The sequence below is a fragment of the Dromiciops gliroides genome, chromosome 5 (assembly GCF_019393635.1).
Source record: "Dromiciops gliroides isolate mDroGli1 chromosome 5, mDroGli1.pri, whole genome shotgun sequence".
Lineage (NCBI taxonomy): Eukaryota > Metazoa > Chordata > Mammalia > Microbiotheria > Microbiotheriidae > Dromiciops > Dromiciops gliroides.
This window is the reverse complement of record NC_057865.1, coordinates 205,103,918-205,128,605: the sequence shown is the minus strand read 5'-3', so window position 1 is coordinate 205,128,605 and position 24,688 is coordinate 205,103,918. Positions and strand designations below refer to the sequence as shown.

The 24,688-nt window shown below is 36.5% G+C and overlaps 1 protein-coding gene across 1 annotated transcript in view; it reads left to right on the top strand.

The window, feature by feature from the left end:
• The window catches only part of IL2RA (interleukin 2 receptor subunit alpha), a 46,585-nt gene continuing 21,897 nt past the window's right edge, over window positions 1-24,688 (top strand). Inside the window, exons 1-2 of the mRNA XM_043967987.1 lie at window positions 1-77; window positions 180-271. Of these exons, the coding sequence (XP_043823922.1) occupies window positions 34-77; window positions 180-271 (136 nt within the window). The 5' untranslated portion in view covers window positions 1-33. The remainder of the gene's footprint in view (window positions 78-179; window positions 272-24,688) is intronic.

The window sequence follows — 24,688 nt, the reverse complement described above, 5'->3', positions numbered from 1 at the left end:
TGGATGGACCTCAGCAAGCTGGTTTATTAATTGATGGGTCCTCTTCTCAGAGCTCTATTTGGTCTTCCCCCAAACAGGTATTTAACCTACTCTCCTAGACTGGATGGAGTGAGGAGGTGAGAGGGAAACCCTAAGAGATGCGCTGAGAAAGAGGAACTTTCATTTTTCATCGGCTCCAGGTGGACAAACTCAGGAGCCAGGGAGATGGCGTGGAACTTTCTTCTGATATGGGGAATATTCACCTCACCCATGGTAGCAGATTATGTAAGAGGTAAGGGAACATAGCCTATTTTAAAAACCTCAAACAGTCTATTTTATAATTCCATCCCACCATGAAACCCCTTCCCTCTTTTAACAGCAAGTACAACTTGCTTTTAACCATAAGAATGACAAATTCAGTGCAGGTATAAAAGTCCAGGGTTTTATTGATGATTCCATTAAAGCTGCACTTTGTTCCTCATTGGTCCCTATCTATAAATAACTGTTTTGGACTCTTTGACTTTCCTATTCAAATTCTTAAATTTTTTTTGTAAGAAAAGCAATAGAGTAATAGTTCCTTGTTAGGATAATACTGGTTGAAATCTCAAGACATTCTCTTTTCTTTATCAATGCCTTTAGATGTCTATTTTGCACTCCTGTCTATGCTATGAAGTGGTCAGGAAAGGTGATAGATCTGATTTTTGGCCTGATATTTCTGAGATGCTATTTTTATGGTCAAAATAGAGGGCTGCTTTAAATGTCTCAATTTTGTCTATAGAATTCCTGCCAGGAGGATTTGATACATCTGGGTCAATAGAATTTATATATGTTGTTGTGATTGGAAATATATTTTCTCAAAGGCTTTGGAAGGGATGAAAAGAGAAAATAAAGGACCATTCTTTTTCCCCTTTACCTTTCTATTATTTCCCCTAACTCTTTCTAGTTGAGGAGATACTTCATAATACCTTCTCTCTGTCCCCAATTAAAAAAGATTAGATATGGGATCCTATAAAAACCAATTATAATCAATATTTTTAAAAAAGAAATGCAATCATTTGGGTTCAGAAAAGATAGACTATGAAGTCAAAAATGCTCATATAAATATGTTTTATGAGAGTAGGGGATGGAGAAGATGGGAGAAAGAGAAAAAAGGGAGCCAAATGGTTAGATATGACTGTCCAGCAGATAATCTATCTTGGGCTATAGTCTCACTAAGTTGCTCATTTGAAACAGTTGTGAGAATGACTTGCACATGGTACAATGAATTAGAATTGGGATAATTTTTGGATGGATGGTGTGATAGACTATGGAACCCATATCCTTCCTATACTGCTAAGTAGGAGATTAAATTACATAATATGACCCTGCGGGTATAAGATAACATTTCTGAAAATGACAAATTATTCCAGGGAGACATATTTCCAAAAAATTCAGATCTTTACTGATCATCGATAACATTCAGTGGAGGACTGATTCCAGGTGTTAGTGGAGTAGAGGGGAAGTCAACGAGCTGCATTTTGCCTCTGTGGTCAGTGTAATGAAAAGAAAATACTCCAATGAACTACATGTTTTATATAAAACTTTCTCCTTTGAATCAACCTCAGGCTTGAAATACACGTCATTTTGATTGTCCAGGGGCAGAGTTTGATGACCCAAACCAAACAGGCCATCAGCAGACACAATTTCTCTCTGATTTATGACATCATTTTTCAGTCTGTAATTTCCCAAAGCTGCTGTGTAAAATTGTGTCAAGTGAGAAATCAATCAACACAGGTGGTTTCATGCTCTCTGTATTACTGGTTTTTGAGATGTGGCTGAAAGGATGTTCTCCTACCGTTGTCACCACAGCATATTGTTAGAGGCAACTTTCTCAGAATTATGGAAATGCTGAGAGGTCACCAATCTCTTGAGTATTTGTTTTTATTCTAGGAATCCTCTGATCAAATATTGATTTCTAGACTTAAGAAAAAAAAGAGTGGAAACCCTAGAAGATTACTTTTTTGGATAATTATTACTTTTTATAAAATCTGCTGCCCACACTGGAATTTCCCATTTGTATATTTGTCATGAAAACAAAGTAACTTCTGTTTGTATTTAAAGACTCTCATTCCCTCCACATTTCAAAGAACATTGCCCACACTTTCTTGTTCATCTTTTACAATGTTACTGAGGAGTATAAAGGATAGGGATAAGGACTGGTCCAGTTATTTCACTGATATAAGAAACTTCCAGGTGCAGAAACTCTTTCTATTAATGTGGATCAACACCTTTTCTGCTACTTTTAGTGCCTAGCAGCACTAAAAAATTAAGTGCCATGGGTCACATGTCAAAATATTCCTGAAGCAGGACTTGAATTAAGGTCTTCATGGCTCTGCTCCCTTTGTACAAAATATAATACCACTTTTTAAAAAGTTTAACTCAAACCAGCTTAAAAATTAATGTAGCAGACCATGAAACATAAATTCATTTTAAGAAAACTTTAACGGAAATGAATTGTAGAAGACTATATTAATTAGATGGCTTAATTAGATGATTTTTTAGTCAATTCTAACATATACATGTCACCAAAAGCTAAGAATCAGCATGGAGAAAATGTTTAGTTTTAACATACAACTTACATATGCTTTTTTCCTCTCTTAGGAGATGCATTTGTTGAATGTCATTCACAGACTATAGTTCAACCACAGGCTGAGCCCTTTATAAAATTCTGAAGGGAGTAATCCCCCTATGAAAGGTTCACAAAAACACCTGTACAATTAAATACTATATACAATGGAGGTAAAACAGATACTGCCTCCTTTAACATGACGTGGTTCTAAATAGATATTACTTGTATATAACCTCACTTTACATGTTGGGAAATTAAGAAAAGAGAAAGGAAAATTGAACCTTCATTCCAAACAGACTTTGCTTGCCCACTGACACTCCATAGCTAGAAGCAGTTAGGTAGCAGTAGGCCTGGAGTCAGGAAGACCTGAGTTCAAATGTGACTTCAAACACTTACTAGCTATATGACCCTGGAGAAAGTCACTTAACCTGTATGCCTCAGTTTCCCCAACTGTAAAATGGGGATAATAATAGCAATTACCTCACAGCATTGTTGTGGGGATCAAATGAGATAATAGTTTTAAAGTGTTCAGCAGAGTGCCTAGCACATAGCAGGGTCTTAATAAATGTTTGTTTTCCCCTCTCTCCCTCATGGTTATCTGAAGCATCATGATTCCCAAATCAAAGCTATATCTTGTATATGTATTATTACTGTGGGATTTGTTCACAGACCTGAGACCACTTAAAGTGCTTTCCCTTCTACCACAAGATCAGGTTCAATGGACACAGTGGAAATTAAATGTAAAATGGAACAAGTCTAGTTAAAATGATATATTTTCAAATCAGGTGTACTTCTGAATAAAGAAGGTTTCCAATATGAGAACATGCAAGACAAAATCTAAGTTCAGAGATCTTTGAGCTATCAGAGGGTTACACTTTAGCACCTTATTTACATGTTATATCATGCTCTTATATGACTCCAAATACTTCCATAATTAGAACTGCTTTAAGAGTCATTGGCAAAAACACAATTTCATGGTTTTTCCCCCTCTCTTTCCTGAGGAAATATTTGTACTGGTATGGCAACCATAGGTCCCTACCATCTTTATGCCAGGCTATATCTATTATGAGAAAGTCACTGCTCTAAGAAAAGAAGACTTCATCTTTAAGAGAGAATGTCTCCTCAGATAATATGTTCCCAGTCACTGGAAATGTTATAGCAAAGAATGCATAACAAATGAGACAAAGAATGTTAAGCAAAGAATGTATGGCAATATATAACAAAAGTCACTAGTATGTGATATAAATTGTACTCAATGACCTCTAAGGATTGTCTTCTACTAATCAGTCCCCTACTTCTTCCTTTCTCCTCACTACCCAAGATTTGTTAAGAGGTAGTTTCTGGTAATGAATAAGGGGGAAGAGTGAAGCACAGGAAAAACAGGGCAATGAACCCTTATCTTCTTTCTCTTTGTCCTGAGCTTCTGGATTGCAACAACATCCTAAAGAAAATTTATAGCACCTAATTATAATTCTCTACCTTAACTTTTGTTTCTCCTACTTATTACCTTGGACTGGCTTTAAAAAAAAAGAAAAGAAAAGAAATTAACCTGACAGTACTACCATGGTTTGTGAGCTACTAGCTCACAGATTATTTAGCTACTTTCCCACCCACTTTCTCCAAAAGAGTACCATTTTCTATTGCCCAAATATGACTCAACTTAGCATCAACTAATATATTTTATATAACACAATAAGCAGTAGTAAAGGAATGAACAGAAATCCAAGGTATAAAGGGGAACCATTATGAGAGCACATGGTTGGGTTTGGCAAGGTACCCCAGGAACTAGGGCTTTTCTGTGTTAACTCCATCTTCTCACAGAGAAGTGAAGCAAAAACCATGTAAAAGTGAAGAAATTAATGACAGCTGCCTTCTTCTCACCCCTTCTACCGCACCCCGCCCCCAACAATGAGAAGGTGAATTTGTCTTTGCTCTAAGGAAAGCCAGAGTCATCTCACTCAATTTGCTCTGCTAGACTCAATGCTGGCATTTTCTTTCACACTACCTTCAGGGACATTGTTAGCTGGGGGGGCCACTGTTGCAATAGAATCACCCACTCCTTTCAGAGTCTTTGAACTCTGGGGAGAGCAGAAAAGCACAAATAGAATGTGAAATGCTTGAATCTGCAAAAGTCTAAAGGGCCTTAAAATAGAGGTGACTCAACTTTCTACCCCTGAATTGTGGCATCTTCCTTCTTCCACCCCAAATTCTTTAAGAACTATCACAGGTAACTCTCAGTTTATGACCTTGACATTCCTTTAGGAAGTCATTCCTTCACATTCAGTATTTCTCATTTTAAAGCAAATATAATAATTCTACTTTGGAGAAGAAGAAGATAGTCTCTGAGCATCTCATGATCTTTCTGGAATTCTAAATCACCCATGTGCGTGTGTGCATGCACGAATGCACAAACACACACACATACACACACACTATCTATAAACAATTTAAGTTGTGTTGGCAGCCAGCCATAGGTATGGGTAAGGTATACACTGCCTTTATGGCATAATTTTTAAAAAAACATTAATTTTTTTAAAATTTTATTTAAAAGAGATTTAAAAATCCTTTCTCCCACCAAAATTACCTCCCCCACCAACATTATACCAAACCTGCCAGCAATTTCCACTATTAGAAACCTAAGTGCCTGAGGGCTTTCTGAGAACTGTGCATTTCAACTAAAGTCATGTATTTTACTTTGAAAGGGGTCATAGTAGGTAATGTATTAGCAAACACATTTCTCCAATTAACCTATCCTAACCTGTCAACACTTAGCAGAAAGTATGGCCCCTATAGAAATATGCTGCAGAACAGCCTTGATAGGGATAGGTAGAAAAAATTGCTGTTGGCTCCTTCTCTCACTTCAGTGAGGGACCCTGGATAGTGAGAGAATATCAAAACACTGAGTGCCTAGATAGTAGAGCACTGAAAATAGAGATGAAGGATCAAGGCATGGGTAAAGACAAACTTTGTCTTAGGACAAACTCTGTCCCTAACACAGTCAGGCAGAAAGCAACATCAATACTTCAATGCTGAGTCTATGTCAGCACTTTAGTTGATCTTGGACTATGGAATACAGATCAAATTTGATTATAGCAAACCCAAGAAACTTGTTCATATACTCTTTCAGTGAGCTTGAATGTGGTTGTAGCAAATGTCTCTTGAAATAGGTAGGTCATTATCTAGAGGTTGGACATCATGTTAATGTTCTAAGATACAGCTGCTAACAATATCATCTCTATGGCTATTTAGATAAGTCTGTGGCTGGTTATCTCAATTGGTTAGAGCACTGTGTATTCGGGTTTAAACCATTATCACAAACTTGACTCCCGTCTCTGATCAGCTGTGCACCATTGTTCAGTAAGGGAGACTGGAAGAGATAGTATGGATGGATTGATTCATTCAAAAAATATTTATGAGGGGGCAGCTAGGTGGCACATAAAGCCCTGGCCTTGGATTCAGGAAGACCTGAGTTCAAATCCAGCCTCAGACACTTGACACTAGCTGTGTGACCCTGGGCAAGTCACTTAACCCTCATTGCCCCGCCATAAAAAACCTATTAAACACATGCTTATTGTACTAGGTATATATGAATCACTGAAAATTCTTTATCTCTATTGGAAAAACAAATCAAAGTACACATGCTGATTCTGGATCAGTATATTAAAGAAAGAATTATAGTCGTGATGACTGTAATCACACTAGTAACACAAAACTTTTCATGTTTGCCTCCAACACCCATAGAGAATTAGAATATAATCTATGGTTACTAAAGAAGAACTCTCCATGTGCTCCAGGTATATGAGGCAACAGCCAACTTCAGTCTCCCAGTGCTTTGATATGATTTTGTTGCCAGCCCAGATCTCATACGCATCATTAAGGATAATATTCTTTGTGAAGCTAGGGCCCACTTTTTCATTTTCAGCATCTAGTACAGTGCCTGAAACATAGTAGGTACTTAATAAATGTTTATTGATTGATTTTGATATCTCTGGAGAAGATGGATTGGAGAAGCTAGGAGTCCAATTATGAAGTTGTTACAATAATCCAATCAAGAGGTGGTTGGGATTAAACTAGAATAGTAGCCGTGTGAGCAAAAAGGAAACAGATACAAGGGATGTTGTGAAGATGGAATGGACAAGATCGTCAAACTCATATATAGAGAGTAAGAGAGAAGGAAAATATTTTTAACCTGAATGACAAGAAGTATGGAGTACTTTCAACAGTAGTAGAAGGGGCAGCTAGGTGGCGCAGTGGATAGAGCACCGGCCCTGGAGTCAGGAGTACCTGAGTTCAAATCCGGCCTCAGACACTTAACACTTACTAGCTGTATGACCCTGGGCAAGTCACTTAACCCCAATTGCCTCACAAAAAAAAAACAGTAGTAGAAGAGTTTGGAGGAGAGAGAGGTTTCAGCAATTAGGGCAAAGATAATGAATTTGATTTTGGAAAGGTTGAATATCTTTTTCCTGCTGGAGATATCCAACAGGCAGCTAGCATTAACAATACATATGTATTATATTATATATTAGAATCATTTACATAGAGATGGTAACTGGCAAGATCTTTTGCTCTAAAGAACCAGGAAAATAAGATGGGCAAAGTAGGACAGAACAAGATGAGCTTCTCCCCTCTTCCCCACTCCCAAAAAAAGGCCTGAGAAGCCTCTGGGTAAGAGAGGTATGATTAAATATTGCAAAAACAAATGCTTAGAAAAGTCATGCTTATAACAGTTAAGTAATAATAGAAATAAGCTGTCACCAAGTGTTTATAAGTAGAGAGAAGTAAAAGATAGATATAGTGTTGTTAATAAAGAAATGTTTTTATAAAGAAAAAATTTCAAATGAATAAAAAAGGCTTATATCACTATTCTTGTTTATCAAAAGTAAGACTAATTCCTTGGCCTACATTACCTTTCACAAGCACCACTGTCCATGTGGCCTGGTGGCAATTAATTATCTTCATCAAATAATGGAAATACCCTCTTGCCAATTTTAATTCTCTATATCCTGCGTCTGTCACATCTAGCTCCCTTTCTCTCTTTTCTCTCTCTCTCTCTCTTCTCTCTCTCTCTCTCTCTCTCTCTCTCTCTCTCTCTCTCTCTCTCTCTCTCTCTCTCTCTCTCTCTCTCTCTCTCTCTCTCTCTGACCTCAAAGAGCCGTTTTGTGTTTCTTCTTTGCATATAACCCAGTTTCAAAGAAATCACCACAGCCTAATCAAGTCTGCCTTGAACAACCCACAAAACAGAGGAAATTCTGAGCCTCTCAGAGTACGACTAAACCTACTATATTCAGGAATTGCCATTTCTGCCCACGGAATCACCCACCATTTTCTGAAACAGACCAAAATTAGACATTTCCCTCAGAAGCTTTCTTAACAGCTTCTGCTCTTGGTGATTCAATGAACCATTCTATATATGTATAGAGGGTGTTATGTGAGCAGTAGCTTTATGAGTAAAAAGTTAAGGTTTTCCTTACCATTATGTGTCATTCAGGTTGAAAAGAGGCTCATAACCTGGTTGTCTGTAGTGTGGTCTATTTGGGGGCTACAGCAATTTCTAAAGATCATCTACTAAGGCAGAGAAAGGTTGTCATCTGCCAGTGGATGAAGTACTAATGAAATCATAGATCTTGCAAAAAACATCTGGAGAAAACAAAAGATGGCCTGCCTCATCCTGAAGGAAGCTATTGAATGCCCAAGGAGTATAAGTTGCTTCTTGGGTGTTGTTGGGGCTGTGGCAATTCCTTTGAGAATCCTACAGACCGCCACCTCTAGCCCTTGCCCCTACAACCAACCAATAATTAATCCATCTTTATACTGAAATAAAGCTTCTCAATATTTACATATTTCCTTTTAATAATAGAATTTGAGAACTGGGAGAGATTTAGGAATCTATTTTCCTAAGCATCTCATTTTTACAAAGTAGGAAATGAAGGCCCAGAGAAGAAAGGCAATTTGTCCAAGGTCACATGAGTTGCAGTTTCAGACCACAAATCCTTTTACTCCAGAACTCATGTCCTCTCTACTACAACACACAGAGAACATATGATTCATCTCAAACAAACATTTACTCTGGGAAAAGCACTATGCTAGGCACTATGGAAGATATAAAGATTAGCGTGACCTGCCTTCAAGGCTTTTACAATATTGCAAAGATTAGATGAATAAACAAATAATTACCATACACAATATAATGTGGTAAGTGCTTAAAAGAAGAATAAAGTGGTCGCAAAAAAACAAAGATATTTTTTGACGAATGGATTTCAGAAAGGTCTTAAAGGATAGATTATAAATATTTCAACCAGAAGAATTGGGCTGGGAGAAGGTATTCCAAGCATAGAAAATAAAAGTTGGAACCTACTCAGAAGCAAAGTGTTAACTCAGACTCCACTTACTGGTAATTTGATTTAGACAAGGTGAGACCAATTTTTTTTTTGCTGAAATTATAAATCTTCATAAGTCATAAAAATATATAGGATAAACTATTAAACTATTACACATGAAAATGTTTAAAATCCTTAAAAGGCCAAACTGTAACTACTTTCAAACACCAATTAACATTGTATAAACAGCATTCATATTCAAATAATTAATATGCTGATTATAAATGTCTAGGTGTCAAGTAGCTCTTTAAGAGAGTTTGAATGAATGAGTGAATAAGTGTATGTTATTTTTAAAATGCATTCTTCTTTAAAAATATCTATTCATATTGATTTGCCCTTTGTCTCAGGATTTTTAACTGTACTTTTTTTTTTTTGCTGGGCAATGAGGGTTAAGTGACTTGCCCAGGGTCACACAGCTAATAAGTGTCAAGTGTCTGAGGCTGGATTTGAACTGCTGAATTTGAAGCTGCCCCCTTAACTGCACTTTCTACAAAATGGGCAGGTGAAAGGGAAACTTCCCTGATGAAAAACCTGTTTGTTAGATTTTATCTATGTCAATTTTATGTTCATTTATGTTGTTATAAATAACTTAGGTTATTAGTATTTGTGTAGGGCTTTAGGACTTAAACTATTGAATTTCTTCCAAACATAGCATTCTGTGAGTTTCCCCAACTCTCTACAGGATAATCCTGAACTATTTTCCAGGTCCCTCACTTTACAGAAGACATTTATGTTAGTTCATCCATAAAGTGTGGTGCATCCTACCCCAGTTTAGCCTTAATACCTTAACTAGGTTAAAAATTAACCTCAATCGGGGGCAGCGAGGTGGCACAGTGGATAAAGCATCGGCCCTGGATTCAGAAGTACCTGAGTTCAAATCCGACCTCAGACACTTGACACTTACTAGCTGTATGACCCTGGGCAGGTCACTTAACCCCCACTGCCCCGCAAAAAAAAAAAAATTAACCTCAATCAATAATCACAGCTTTAGTCTAAGTATGAAAACTCTTTGAAGGCTATTGAATGAAGGCAAAAGATGACAGACAGGAAGTCTGTTCCAAGCAGCTCAGTGATTTTGTCAGGTGCTCCGGGTCCTTCACAAAATTTTGCTGGAATCAGAGTTCCAGAAAGCAATGTTTTTCAACCTTAGAGTTCCCTCTCCTTGTCTTTTGGCCAGAGTAGGACCTCCAAAAGGTCTAGAGGATTTTGAATTTCCTATCTTCTCATCCACCCCAGACCATAAGAGAGTTAGTGGTTGTGTCTGCATCAGAAGCCAAAGACAAAAACTGGGTACAATTTCAGTATGCTTAAAGGGAAATTTTTTATCATCCTACAAAAGGGGAAATGATTTTGAGTAATCAAGGGCTATGAGTCACCCCTTTGTCACCTGTGCTCTCTAAACTTAAGCCCACTTTCCCCTGCACTCTATATATTCTTGTTGGAAAATGTGTGACAGACTTTTGAGGGCATGTTGTAGATGAACCACTTAGTAAATGATGTACCGCCTTAGTAAATACCCCTTTGTAAAAGCTAACCTATTCTCTACTAATCATCTTGAGGGAAAAGAGAGAACAGTGGTTTGTAAGCTCCTTGAGGACAGAAACTGTCTTTTGCCTCCTTTTGTATCCCCGGTACTTAGAACAGTGCCTGGCACATAGTAGGCATTTAATAAATGTTTATCAAATGAATGAGTCCATGGCAGTGGGTAATTCCACACACACACACTCCTCAAATGTGCCCCTAGAACTCAGAAGATTCTGCCTTCCCCTGCATCCTAAAATTCTCTTAAGATCCTAGGGAGTTGAGATTAGCATATTCAGAGAGACTGAACTACACATCTTTTCTGCACAAAGGTAATGCTTTTAGGTTGTTTCTAACTCTGAATAAAAATAGAACTGTGTCTTTAAACTATGTTGTAGGAAGACTGTGGCATCTGGTTTCCATCTGTTTCATGCCCTCTTAAGAAAACCTATTTCAGAGTCAAAGATAGATTCTTTCTCTTAATAAGAAAAAAGGCATCCTGTTAGCAGCCACTGGCTAGAACACAGAGACCACATAAGTGTTAGAATTTAACTCTTAATCTTCACTTATTTTTATTTCTCACTTTTGGCTTTCACTGCTCTCCTTTGCCCAAACTAGACCCATCAGTTTCACTTTCCCTCTCCTGTCATTTGCATTTCTTTGGGGCTAAATTTCTGATTCAAGTAAGAACATGACACCTTCCTCAACATAGTATGCCTATTAATATGACAAAAAAGGAAAATAATAAATTTTGGAGAAGCTTTGGAAAAATTGAAACACTAATGCATTGTTGGTGGAGTTGTGAACTGATCCAACCATTCTGGAGAGCAATTTGGAACTATGCCCAAGCGGAGATGATGGGGCTATGGCACTTTGGCCCAGTAATACCACTACTAGGTCTATATCCCAAAGAGATCATGAAAAAGGGAAAAGGACCCACATGTACAAAAATAATTATAGCATCCCTCTTTGTGGTGGCAAAGAATTGGAAATCGAGGGGATGCCCATAAATTGGGGGATGGCTGAACAAGTTGTGGTATATGAATGTAATGAAATACTATTGTACTATAAGAAATGATGAGCAGGCAGATTTCAGAAAAAACTGTAAAGAATTAAGTAGACTGATGCTGGTGAAGTGAGCAGAACCAAGAGAACATTGTACAAAGTAACAGCAACATTGTGTGATAATCACTGTGATAGATTTAACTCTTCTCAGCAATACAAAGGACTCATGATAGAAAATGCTCTCCACATCCAGAAAAAAGAACTGTGGAATCTGAATGCAGATTGAACTGTACTATTTCTACTTTTTTTTTTCTTTTTTGAGGTTTTTCCCTTTTGCTCTGATTCTTTGGTGGGGGGGGGCTGTTTTTGGTGGGGCAACTGGGGTGAAGTAACTTGCCCAGGGTCACACAGCCAGTAAGTGTTAAGTGTCTGAGGCTGGATTTGAACTCAGGTCCTCCTGACTCCAGGGCTGGTGCTCTATCCACTGTGCCACCTAGCTTCCCCTTATTCTGATTTTTCTTTCACAACATGACTAATGCAGAAACATGTTTAATGTGATTGTACATATATAAGCTCTATCAGATTGTTTTCTGTCTTGGGGAGGGAGGAGGGGAGAGAGGGAGAAAAATTTGGAATTCAGAATCATATAAAAGCAAATGTTGAAAACTATCTTTACATGTAACTGGAAAAAATACTATTAAGATTGAAAAAAACCGACATAGTATGCCTATTTTCCCTTTCTGATTATCTTTCTTCCCACTTACTGAAAGGAAGACAGTCTGGGTTGGTTGGTTGGTTGGTTGGTTGTTCTTTTTCAGGGCCTTTGCTATGGGCTAGACACTGTGCCAAGCACTGTATAATTATTATCTCATTTGATCCTCACAACACTTAGGTAATATTATCCTCATTTTCCAGATGAGGAAACTGAAGCAAAAACAGGTTAAGTGACTTTCCCAGGGTCACACAATTTATAAAAGCCAGATTTGAACTCATCTTCCTCACTCTAGGGAAGGAAAGAAGAAAGGAAAGAAGGAAGGAAGGAAAAGGGGGGAAAGGGAGGGAAGGAAGGAGGAAAGGAGGAGAAAAAGAGGTAGAAAGATTAAATCCTTATAACAAATACACATTAACCAAACAAAACAAATTTTCACATTTCAAATTTCACAAAACAAACTTTTCACAAGTTTGCATTAATGTCTTTTGTTTTTTACATTATCATAATTTTCCGCAATAGCCCTCTCTCCCCTTCTTCCTCCCAAAGAACCATCCCATATAGCAAATAATATTTTTCACAAGACAAAAAAAGAAAAAGAGGACAAATCAGCACAACCAATCAATAAACTGAAAAAAGGATGAAATATGCAATGTACAACACTTGTGGACCTCCCACGTCTGCTTAGAGGTGGATTGGGAATGTCCTCTCATATCTCTTCATTTAAGTCATGCCTGATGTTTATAATTTTGCTATTATTCACTTTTGATTTTTTTAAATGTCATTGTTCTTTCCATCTGTATTGTAGTTATCATGTATAATGTTCTCTTGGCTCTGCTTTTTTTAAAACTACATGGCGGGGTGGGGGGCAGCTAGGTGGCACAGTGGATAAAGCACCAGCCCTGGATTCAGGAGTACCTAAGTTCAAATCTGGCCTCAGACACTTGACACTTACTAGCTGTGTGACCTTGGGCAAGTCACTTAACCCCCATTGCCCCACCCAAAAAAAAGGAAAAAAAACTACATGGGATTCTCTGTATTCAGCACATTCATCATTTTTACAGGATGGTGTTTAATCAAATAGTTGGGGTTTTCTTGGCAAAGAGAATAGAGTGATTTGTCATTTCCTTCTCCAGCTCATTTTACCAAGGAGGAACTGAGGTAAACATGGTTAAGTGACTTGCCCAGGGTCACACAGCTTGTAAGTATCTAAGTCTAGATTTGAACTCAGGTCCTCCTGACTCCAGAACCATCACTCTATCCACTGTGCCACCTAGCTGCCCCTTTTTACAGAACAGGAATATATCATTATATTCATGCACGACATTTTGCTTAACCATTCCTTAGTTGATGGGCATCTACTTTGTTTCCAATTCTTAGCTATCACAAAAAGTGCTGCTATAAATACTTTGATGACTTTCTTCTTTAAAATGATTTCTTTGGAGTATAGGACCAGTAATGGAGTCTTTGGTCAAAAGGGAGGGACATTTTAGTACACCAGTTACATAATTCCACATTGCTTTCCAAAATGGTTGTACCATTTCACAGTTCCACCAACAATGTATTAGTGTGCCTTTCCTTCCACAGTCCCTCCAACATTAACTGCTGCAATTTTTTTGTCATTTTGGACAATTTGTAGAATGTGAGGTGAAATCTCAAGGTTGTTTTGATTCTTATTTCTCTTATTAGTAGCAATTTGGAGCATTCTTTCATGTAGCTCTAAATTCTTTATACTTCTGCTTTTTTTTTTTGTGGGGCAATGGGTGTTAAATGACTCGCCCAGGGTCACAACCACTGCACCACCTAGCTTCCCCCTAAACTTCTGCTTTTAAGAACAGTTTACTCATATCCTTTGATCATTTATCTATTGGGAAATGTCTATTAGTTTAATATATATTTATTAATTTTTATATAGCATGGATACCAAACCCTTATCAGAGAAATTCAACACAAAGAACACTTTGTAAATGACTCTATGCAAGGTTTTGGGTGTGTGTGTGTATGTTTTATAGATTTTTGTATTTACTTGGAATAGGATTTCCTTTTCTGTTTTGATTCTTAGATTATTTTTATTATATAAAAATGCAGTTGATTTTTGAGGGTTTATTTTGTAGCCTTCAACTTTGCTGAAATTATTGTTTCAATTAGCATCTTTGTTAATTCCCTAAGCTTTTCCAAGTATTTCCAATCATTATGTCATCAACAAATAAAACTTCTCCACTTTTAAGAATAATTTGTGAAGTATAGGTATTAATTGTTCTTTAAACTTTAGATATTATTTTTCTGGGAACCCATCAGAACCAAAAGGGGTTTTTTGTTTGTTTTTGTGATAGTTAATCTACAGTTATATCTATTTTCTTTTCCGAGATTAGGTTATTTAAAATCTCTATCTGGTCTTCTGACAATTCAGAGTTATATTTTGAAGGTGCATTGCTATTTATTTTACTCAGTTTCATTAGCATGCAACTATACAAAATGTGTTTAGATGATTCTTTTTATTTCTTTTGGCTTTGTTGTGATTTTACCTTGTTTGTTTTCTATTTTATTGATTTATTCTTCTGCCCTTTTCTTTTAAATCATATTAGCTGAAAGGTTATTAATTTTGTTAATCTTTTCAAAGAAACAGGTCTTAATTTTTTCATTATTTCTATGATTTTTAGGTTGTGGTTTGTTTATTTTTCCTATAATTTTTAATATCTCCTCTTTTGTCTTTATTTTAGGTTTGTTCATTTATTGGCTTTTTAATTTTTAAAATACATATTCAGTTCCATATTAGAAAAAGAAGAAGCTTTTTCTGTTTTGTCAATATAGTTTGTATTTTCTCCTTAGGGATGCTATAGCTGTATTAAAATTTTTTGATATGTTGTTTGTTATGTTGTTTCATAATTATCCTTTTCTTTCATAGGATTATAAATTGTATCTGTGATTAATTCTTTGACCCACTCATTTTTTAGGATTACATTGTCATCTCCATTTGGATCTATGTCTTTTGTTTGTGGTCCCCAAACCAATTAATTTTTATTGATTCATGGGATATAAAGGATGTATTTACTCCTTTCTGCCTTTTTACATTTGTTTATAATATCTTTGTACCTTAATACATGGTCATTTTTTAAAGTTTCATGTGGTGCTAAAAATACATCTATCTATTCTTTTTAAGTTCCATTAAGAAAATGCCCTAAGTTTTATAGCTTTAGTTTCTCCAGAACTTTTTTTCAGTTCAATATTTTCCCTTTTTTATCTTTCTGTTAGATTTATCCAAAATTAAGAAAGGAATATTGAACTATACTGTCATTATTGTCTCATTGGTTTTGTATTCTTGTAATTCAATTAGTTTTTCTTTTATGAATTTGGTTACTAAAGATTTGGCGAATGTAAGTTTATTATTCTTAATGGTTGGTTGTTTATGGTTCTTTCAGCATAATATAGTTTTCATTTCTATCCTGTTTATTTTTTTTCTTTAATTGTTTGTTATTCATTTATTCATTCATTTGTTTATTTTGAATTTAAATACAGAAAGAGAAAAGGGGGAAAGCCATTGCCATGCACACAGGAGAACATAGGAGAGAATTCAATACAAAACAATAATTTTTCATTTCAAGAAAACCTATATAATAAATACTACACATGGTTTCTGAAGCTGCCAAGTTTTTCTTTGCTTCCTTGTAGGTTTTCTTTTGTTCTCTGCTGTGCACTTTTTATTTTATTTTTCCCCCACCTGACCCTTCCCTTGGCCTGATATATACATACACATATATGTACATATACATATACATGTATATATGACCTGCTATTCTTAGTTCCACTTGTCTGTTTCTCTGAAAGTGGACAGCATCTTCCTTCATAAGTCTAAGTCCTTCCATGTTTTTCTAAATCAATCAATTCATCATTTCCTATACCACAGCAATATTCCAACCCAATCATACCCTATATGAGAGATTGTCTCTGAAGATTTTCCCCCAATTTTTCTGCATTCCTTTTATTCTTGGCTACATGGGTTTTATTTATACAAGAAAATGTTCATTTAAAATAATCAAAATTATCACTTCAACCATGTTTTCACCTTATAATATAGTGTTCTGATGCTTTTGAATCTACCTCCTTTACATCTTTTTTCCCTTGTTTCTTTGAAGTTCCTGAAGTTTTATTCTTCCAAATGAAGTTGAGTATTATTTTTTCTAACTCAGCTAAAGTAATTTTTTAATAATTTTATTGGGATGGCATTGAATAAATAGATTAGGTAAAATTGTCATTTATATTATATTGACTTTACCTGCCCATGAACAATAAATACTGCTTCAATTATTTAGATCTGACTTTATTTGTATAAAAAGTGCTTTATGTTTGTGTTCATTTAGTTCCTTTATCTCTTGTAGCAGGTATACTCTTAGGTATCTTATACTGTCTGGTTATTTTAAATGGTCTAAAGCAATATTGAATAGTATTGCTGACAGAGTAGTTTCTCTCTTTTTCTCTTTTGATTAAATCTACTTTAATGTTAACTTTGTGCCCACAACTAGCAAGGTCTCCACCCTTCTGTTACTGCATTCACCAGCTGTGTGCTAGCTCCTTCTCCCCTACAGCCACAGCCCAGGATACATCTGGTCAGCACAATCTTTGCTTGGTGTCCCTCAACAGTGGAAGGTCCTTCATTCCTTTCCTACTCAGTTATTAGACCCCTATACTGTCTGTGAGATGAAAGTTTCTAAGGCTGAGGTTTCCTCTCAACCCAGCTGCCTCCATGGCTTGTTGTTTGTTGATTCTTCAGAATCATCCTGGCGGTGTCCAAACCTCTGCCCCTGGAGGAGGAGCTTTCCTGGGGATCCTCTCAAATTGTTTTAGTGGGTAACTCTTTCACCTGAGTTTTGTTTATTTCCTCTGCTCTACATTCCCTTTGAGGTGCTGTTCTTTTTTTTTTTTTTTTTTTTTTTGGTGAGGCAATTGGGGTTAAATGACTTGCCCAGGGTCACACAGCTAGTAAGTGTTAAGTGTCTGAGGTCGGATTTGAACTCAGGTACTCCTGAATCCAGGCCAGTGCTCTATCCACTGCACCATCTAGCTGCCCCAAGGTGCTGTTCTTTTTATGTAGAGGAAATTTAGAAATCTGAAATGTTTTTGATCTACTCTGCCATCTTCCCAGAATCCTGTTTTGATTTTTCAATGTTTGTTTTTGTTTTGATAGTATAATTACAGCTCCTGTTTTGTTTTGGATTCATTTGATAAAAAAATTTCCCCCATCTTCTTAGCTTTATTCTATGTATATCTTTGTTCATGTGTTTGTACATGTGTTTCTTGTAAGCAACATATTGTAGAGTTTTCTTTTATTATCCAATGTGTTGCTTTTTCATTTTATTAGATGGTTTAATCCATTAAAGTTATGAGTTAGCTTTATGATTTCTTCCATTTCTCTCTAAAATTGAACTTTCAAGTTGAGATTTTCCCCTCTTCCATGGTATATCAGTTACTTCAGTTACTATAGCTTAATATATTTTTTAAGGTGGTCCTACTCCAACTGGCTCTCTTCCCCTCATCTCCTCTCCTATTTGTTACCCTTTTCCCTTCAGAGTTTTGCTTATTAGTTCCTGTTGGAAAAGTGTGCCTGAAGTAGTATGGACAGAATCTTGTAGCACCTTGCCTACAGGTGAATCAGTTTTTTTGTGTATGGTACATAGAGTACATGGAAACAGGAAGGGGAAGAGGAGGTTACAGCAGAATCTGTAACAAAAGGAAAGAAAATGTCCTGATTTTATTTGGTTATTTAATTCATTCCCTCTTTTCTTTTTTTCTTCCTCAGGTAGTCAAATTCTTTCTTTTTTCCCCTTCAACTAGTCCTATTGGTTAGTATTTTTAATTTCTTTCTTTATGTCTGTTATGGGGAAATCAGATGGTTTTGGAATAGTGGTTCTTAGGAATTCCTCTTTAAAGAATTATACCCTCTTGCACACAAATCCAATTAGAATAAAATAGTCATTTATTTAGGTGCTAGGGAAAGGAAACCAAGAAAGAAATTCTTGGACTTCTCATGGGGAGAAGGCATGGCACAGAGACATGGCTCTCTGAGATACCTATCTCCTCGAGCAGGAGACAGGGAAATCTTTTTATAGAGGACAGATGGTGGTGGTCCAATTGGGTGATCATCTGACTGGGAAAAGTTCCTTTATTGGGGGAGGACCATCTCCCACTGATGGTAGCTGGGGGAAGTTGGGTGAGGGGCAGCTCCAGATCTCTCAAGCCATCTCTCTCCCCCTCAGGCCACAAAGGCAGCATCCACATCTAATCTTATCTCCCCAGGGGTGAGGGAGACTGGTATGAAGGGTGGTAGTCCTGGAGCTAACTCAATCCCAGTCCAGTACCACTTATCTCTTTAGGTGTGTCTGTCCTTTGGTTTAGTTTCTCAAAGGAAGGTTCTTTTGATTTACCCCAGAAGTTTTCTGGGGTACCCAGGGCCATTCAAATGAGGTACCCAAGGCCCATAAAGATGTCCCTTTCCAGAAAGGATTTCTCTCCATTCTCTTCATTATCTATGCTCTCTTTCTGCCTATTCTACAGTTTCACTCTCTGGTTCATGGCCCCTATACTTATTTAGTCTTTTTCTTTTCTCTGCATTCCTGATGGCATTCATTTTGGCCCTCCTCTCTAAGAAGTTTCTGAATAGGGGTAGCTACATGGTGCAGTGGATAAAGTACCGGCCCTGGATTCAGGAGGACCTGAGTTCAAATGTGGCCTCAGACACTTGACACTTACTAGCTGTGTGACACTGACAAGTCACTTAACCCCAATTGCCTCACCAAAAAAAAAAAAAATATATATATATATATATATATATATATATATATATATATATATATATATATATATATATATATACATACATATATGAATAAAGGGCCTTGGAAGCATGGATTAAAAATTAATTGGGAAAGAAATAATCTAATCCTAAGGAATGAGTGGGTCAAAGAACATGTGATAAAAAATAAATTATATTTTCATGAAAAATAATGACAATGATGAGCTGATTTTATAAAATAGAAAAAATCACTGATTAATTTGATTATAAAAAAAGAAAAAAGAAAACCAAGTTAGCAGAATCAAAAATGAAAAGGGTGGGGGCAGCTAGATGGCGCCGTGGATAGAGCACCAGCCCTGGAGTCAGGAGTACCTGAGTTCAAATACAGCCTCAGACACTTAATACTTACTAGCTATATGACCCTGGGCAAGTCACCTAACCCCTCACTAAAAAATAAAATAAATAAATTTTTTTTTAAATGAAAAGGGTGAATACATGACCAATGAAGATGAAACTAAAGCAATTTTTAGGAGTTATTTTGCCCAGTTGTAGGTCAATAAAATTGACAATCTATGTGAAATGCATAAATATTTACAAAAATATGAATAGCTCAGATTAACAGAAAAAGAAATAGAATATTTAAACAACCCTATATTTTGTCTTTCTGTTGTTTTTTTTTTTGGTAGGGCAATGAGGGTTAAGTGACTTGCCCAGGGTCACACAGCTATTAAGTATCAAGTGTCTGAGGTCACATTTGAACTCAGGTACTCCTAAATCCAGGGCTGGTGCTTTATCCACTGCGCCACCTAGTTGCCCCAACAACCCTATATTTTTTTAAAAAGAAATTGAATAAGTGATAAATTAGCTTTATGAGATAAAATACTCAGGACCAGATAGATTTAAAAGTGAATTCTACCAAATATTTAAAGAACAATTAATTCCAACACTATAAAGACTATTTTAAAAGATAGGTAAATAAGGAATCCTACCAAATTCCTTTTACAACATAAATATATTTTCATACCTAAATCAGGAAGAGCAAAAACAGAGAAAGAAAACTATAGGCCAATATCCTTATTAAATATTAATGAGAGATTTTCAATAAAATGCTAGCAAGAAGACTTCAGCAATATATTACAAATATCATGCACTATGGCCAGGCTGGATTTATACTAGCAATGCAGGACTGATTCAATATTAGGAAAACTAAAAGCATTTTTACCATATATGAAAAAACAAAAAAAATTATATGATTGTATCAATAGATGCAAAAAAAGCTTTTCATAAAATGCAACATCCCTTCCTATTAATAACACAAGAAAGCAAAGGAAAAATGGAGCTTTTCTTTAAATGACAGATAATATTTATCCAAAACCAAGAGCAAACTTTATCTATAATAGGGATAGAAGTCACCTTCTCCTCATTATTAGCCTTTCATTTGACTCTGGAACTTCACTTATTCCTTTCTATGCCCCTGCTCCCTTCCACCCCCTTTCATGTACCCTCCCATGTCATAATGTAGTCTCACAAAAGAAATATTCACCAAATAGTCAGGATATCACCAGGTTCTGTTCATAAGCCCCCTCCACCTCTTCATTGTTACTTCTCCCAGATTTCTACATTTACCTGTGTCTCCTTGAGTACATTTGAGAAATACCTTATTATAATATGTCTCTTATTAGTCTTTCTGGTGTCGCTCTGTTGTTGGTGCCTCTATTTATTCACTCCTCCTGAATTTCTGTTGTTCGAGAAGTATATAATCTCATCAGTTCTGGTTTTCTTTCTAAAAATGTTTCAAACTCTTTTTATTATTGAATACTTACCTTTTGTTCTGTATGACTAGCCTCAGATTGGTAGTCTAGGTCACCCTGGGTTATATCCTGAGTTCCCTGGCTCTTCAGAATTCATTATTCCATTCATTCCATCCACCTTTTTCTAGGGGGAATAGAATAATCAAGTTATCCAAATGTCCTTTCCTTTGTATTTTAATATCTTTCTCCTGGTTGCTTACAGAACTTGCTATCACTGAATGGAAGTCTTCAATTTAACCACAATATGTCTTGGAGTTTGCAGTTGTTGTTTCCTTTTGGAAACTTAAGATACTTTGGTTGTCTATGCATCCTGTCCTCAAGATCTGTCTGTTTTGCTTGCATAGAGAGCATATTTTTTCCAATGTTATTGGGGTTTTTTTGCTTCTCTTCTTCTAGGTTATATTTCACTTCTTTGTATTTGCATTCCCAATCTATTGTTTTCTCTTTTATTTCTTTGGTGAGGCTTTCATAACAAATTTAAGTTTTTCTATTCTGCTCATTATTTTTGCTGTTCTCTCATAATTCTCATTTCTCTTTTAAACTACTCAGAAGAAGCATGTTGTGGTTCCATTTTTTCCCTCAAATTCCATAGAATCCTCTGCCTCATCAACTGTTGGATACTTCGGTGGGGAGGAAGGGGAGGGTCAAGATCTCAAAGTGTCTCAACCTCCTCCCATACTAGGCAATTCAATTCACCATCCAAGTTTCTGACTCAGTTGACTTTTGGATAGACAGAACTGGCCATGGCTGAATGTTGTACTCTTCCCTCAGACTTCATGGAGTGCTGCACAGTTCCCCACATGAACAATGCCCTATCCTGGTGAACTGTCTCATTCCTTCTCCTTAGTTCTCTGGCCCAGCACCAAAAGTTTGGAGTCTGCTTTCCCTGGCACTGGCAATTCAGAGCTTTGCAGTATTGGTGCTTCCAAGTTAAAGCCCCCAACAGGTTTTTTTGCTCCTGAAGGACTGTGGCCAAGCTGGATATCAAGGTCTGAGGAAACTTCTACTGTCTGTATCTGGAGTCTCTATAGCACTGAAAATAGAGAGGGGGGACCAGGGTGCAGGGATAAGCCCATGTCATATCCTTGGGCTAATACAGTCTCACTGATGGCAGTTTGAGAGATGGGGGAGTAGTACTCACTGAACTCAGGGTCAGTGAGCATCAGTTTCTGTGCTTGGAGGCTGTTTTTTAACCTTCTTTTGGATTCTTGGTGTCCTAGACTATGGAAACAGCTGAAGTTGCTTTATATTTGACACATACTATTTTGGAAAGGCTGAAGAGATCATGGGGATTGGAGAAAATGTACTCTGCTATCTTATTCATATAACCTCAAATTTTCTCTAATTGTTCTATTTGCTATCCTTTATCTTCCTTTCATTGAATTATTAGCTTCTAAAACCACTCTGAGAGTTAATGTAATTGTTCCATTCTTACTGGGGGCAGAGGAACAGATAAAGGGAGGAAGAGGTATTTTACCTTTCATTTGGGTATTTAACTTCATTTTTTTTCAATTTATTATAACCTCTTTTTTGCTTATTATTTTTAGTTTCTCTCCTATTTCAGGAATTATTTTCTTTGTGAGTTTTTGTTTCTTTTTCCATTTTTGTTATTGCTGATAATACTTATCTTGATGTTTTAAGAGGATGAAGGAAAACTAAGCATAGATATAACCATTCACTCAGCCATATTGCAAGGTCTTTGCAAAAAAGTATACAAAGAGGTAAAACAATAGGCATTTAAAGGGCCACACATTGTGCCACTTTTAGCTCCTGTACCACTCCCTTTCATTTATTTTCTCTGAAAGAGATGGGAGAAGGACTATTCATGATTTTTTTAAGGAGAGGGGCATCAAGTTCAAATAACTTTCCACTGGGAACTTAGAGAGTTAATGACTCATTCATCCCTGCCTTATGAAATTGATTTTAGGAAATCCTACTGATCTAGACAGAATCCATTCACAGAATTACAGTATCTCAGAATGGGAAAAGACCTTGAAGGTCATCTAGTATAACCTGCACTTGAACAATAATCCACTATAAATGTATAGTGACAAATGTACCTGACAAATGATTATGGAACTTCCCCCCACCCCTTGGGGCAATGAGGGTTAAGTGACTTGCCCAGGGTCACACAGCTAGTAACAGTCAAGTGTCTGAGGCTGGATTTGAAGTCAGGTTTTCCTGAATCTAGGACCAGTGCTTTATCCACTGAGCCACCTAGCTGCCCCAATTATTCAACTTTTGCTTAAAACCCTCTAATTAAAGGAAATATACTACCCTTGAGGCAATACATTCCACTTCTAGATAGTTCTAATTGTTGATCTTTTTTTCTAACACTGAAACTATTTATCTCATTTCTTCTTCAACCTTATCTTCCTAATTTTGCCTTCAGGGGTCAAGAAAAAAACAAATCTTTTTTATCATAAAAGTATTTTATTAGTTTCTAGTTACATGTAAATATAGTTTTCAACATTCGTTTTCAGAAGATTTTTAGTTCCAAATTTTTCCCTCCCTCCCTTCCCTCCCCCCTCGCCAAGACAGAAAACAATATGATAGAGGTTATATATGTACAATCACATTAAACGTATTTCTGCATTGGTCATATTGTGAAAGAAGAATCAGAATACAAGGGAAAAACCTCAAAAAAGAAAAAAAAATCCAAAAAGTAGAACCGTTATGATTCAGTCTGCATTCAGAATCCACAGTTCTTTTTTCTGGATGTGAAGAACACTTTCTATCATGAGTTCTTTGGAATTATCTTGGATCATTGCACTGCTGAGAAGAGCCAAGTCTATCACAGTTAATCATCACACATTGCTGTTGTTACTATGTACAATGTTCTCCTGGTTCTACTCACTTCACTCAGCATCAGTCCACTTAAGTCTTTCCAGGTTTTTCTGAAATCTTCCTGCTCATCATTTCTTACAGCACAATAGTATTCCATTATATTCATAAACTACAACTTGTTTAGCCATTCCCCAATTTATGGGCATTCCCTCAATTTCTACTTCTTCACCACCACAAAGAGAGCTGCTATAAATATTTTTGTACATGTGGGTTCTTTTCCCTTTTCTGTGATCTCTTTGGGATATAGACCTAGGAGTGGATTACTGGGTCAAAGGATACGCATAGCCCTTTGGGCATAGTTCCAAATTGTTCTCCAGAATGGTTGGATTAGTTCACAACTCCACCAACAATGCATTAGTGTTCCAAAGGTGGGGGGGGAACAAATCTAATCCCTCTTCCATTACAAGTCTTAAGTCTTCTATAGGCTATACATCCCCAGTTCCTCCAAATTAATCTTTATATGTCATGACATTGAGACATTTCACCAATTTGTTGCCCTCCTCTGGACTGTTTATCAATGTCTTTCTTAAACTATAGTGTCCAAAATTGGTCACAGTGTTTTAGATAAGACCAAGGCACCAAAAACTATAAGCAAATGGCAATAGTGACTGGTGATACAGAAGTAATTGGAGCTAATTCCATTTTTATAGTCAAAGGGAATGATCTTCACATTGGAAAGTATAGAACCTACATGGCTAGGAGATCATCTAGATGTATAATATGTGAGTAAATAGTAAAATATTCCCTACTTGTGCTAAATGAGTTAATTTCATCTTTTAGATGAATATCCCCAAGGGAGTTGAAAGAACTTACAGATAAGATGGCTGAGCTACTTAGAAATTAACTAAAATAGGCTAAAGGGTCTACCTTCCAGAAAGGGCTCTGCCTCACATTAACCTACATTCATCCTGGTGTTTGAGGGGGCTGAACTCAAATAGCTGCATCAGATTTTCCTTCCTGTTCTTCAAAGACTGGCTAAATAGCCTACAAGGAGCTGATTTCTGAATGAGGAAATAAAAAGGAAAAAAACTTGGATCCCCT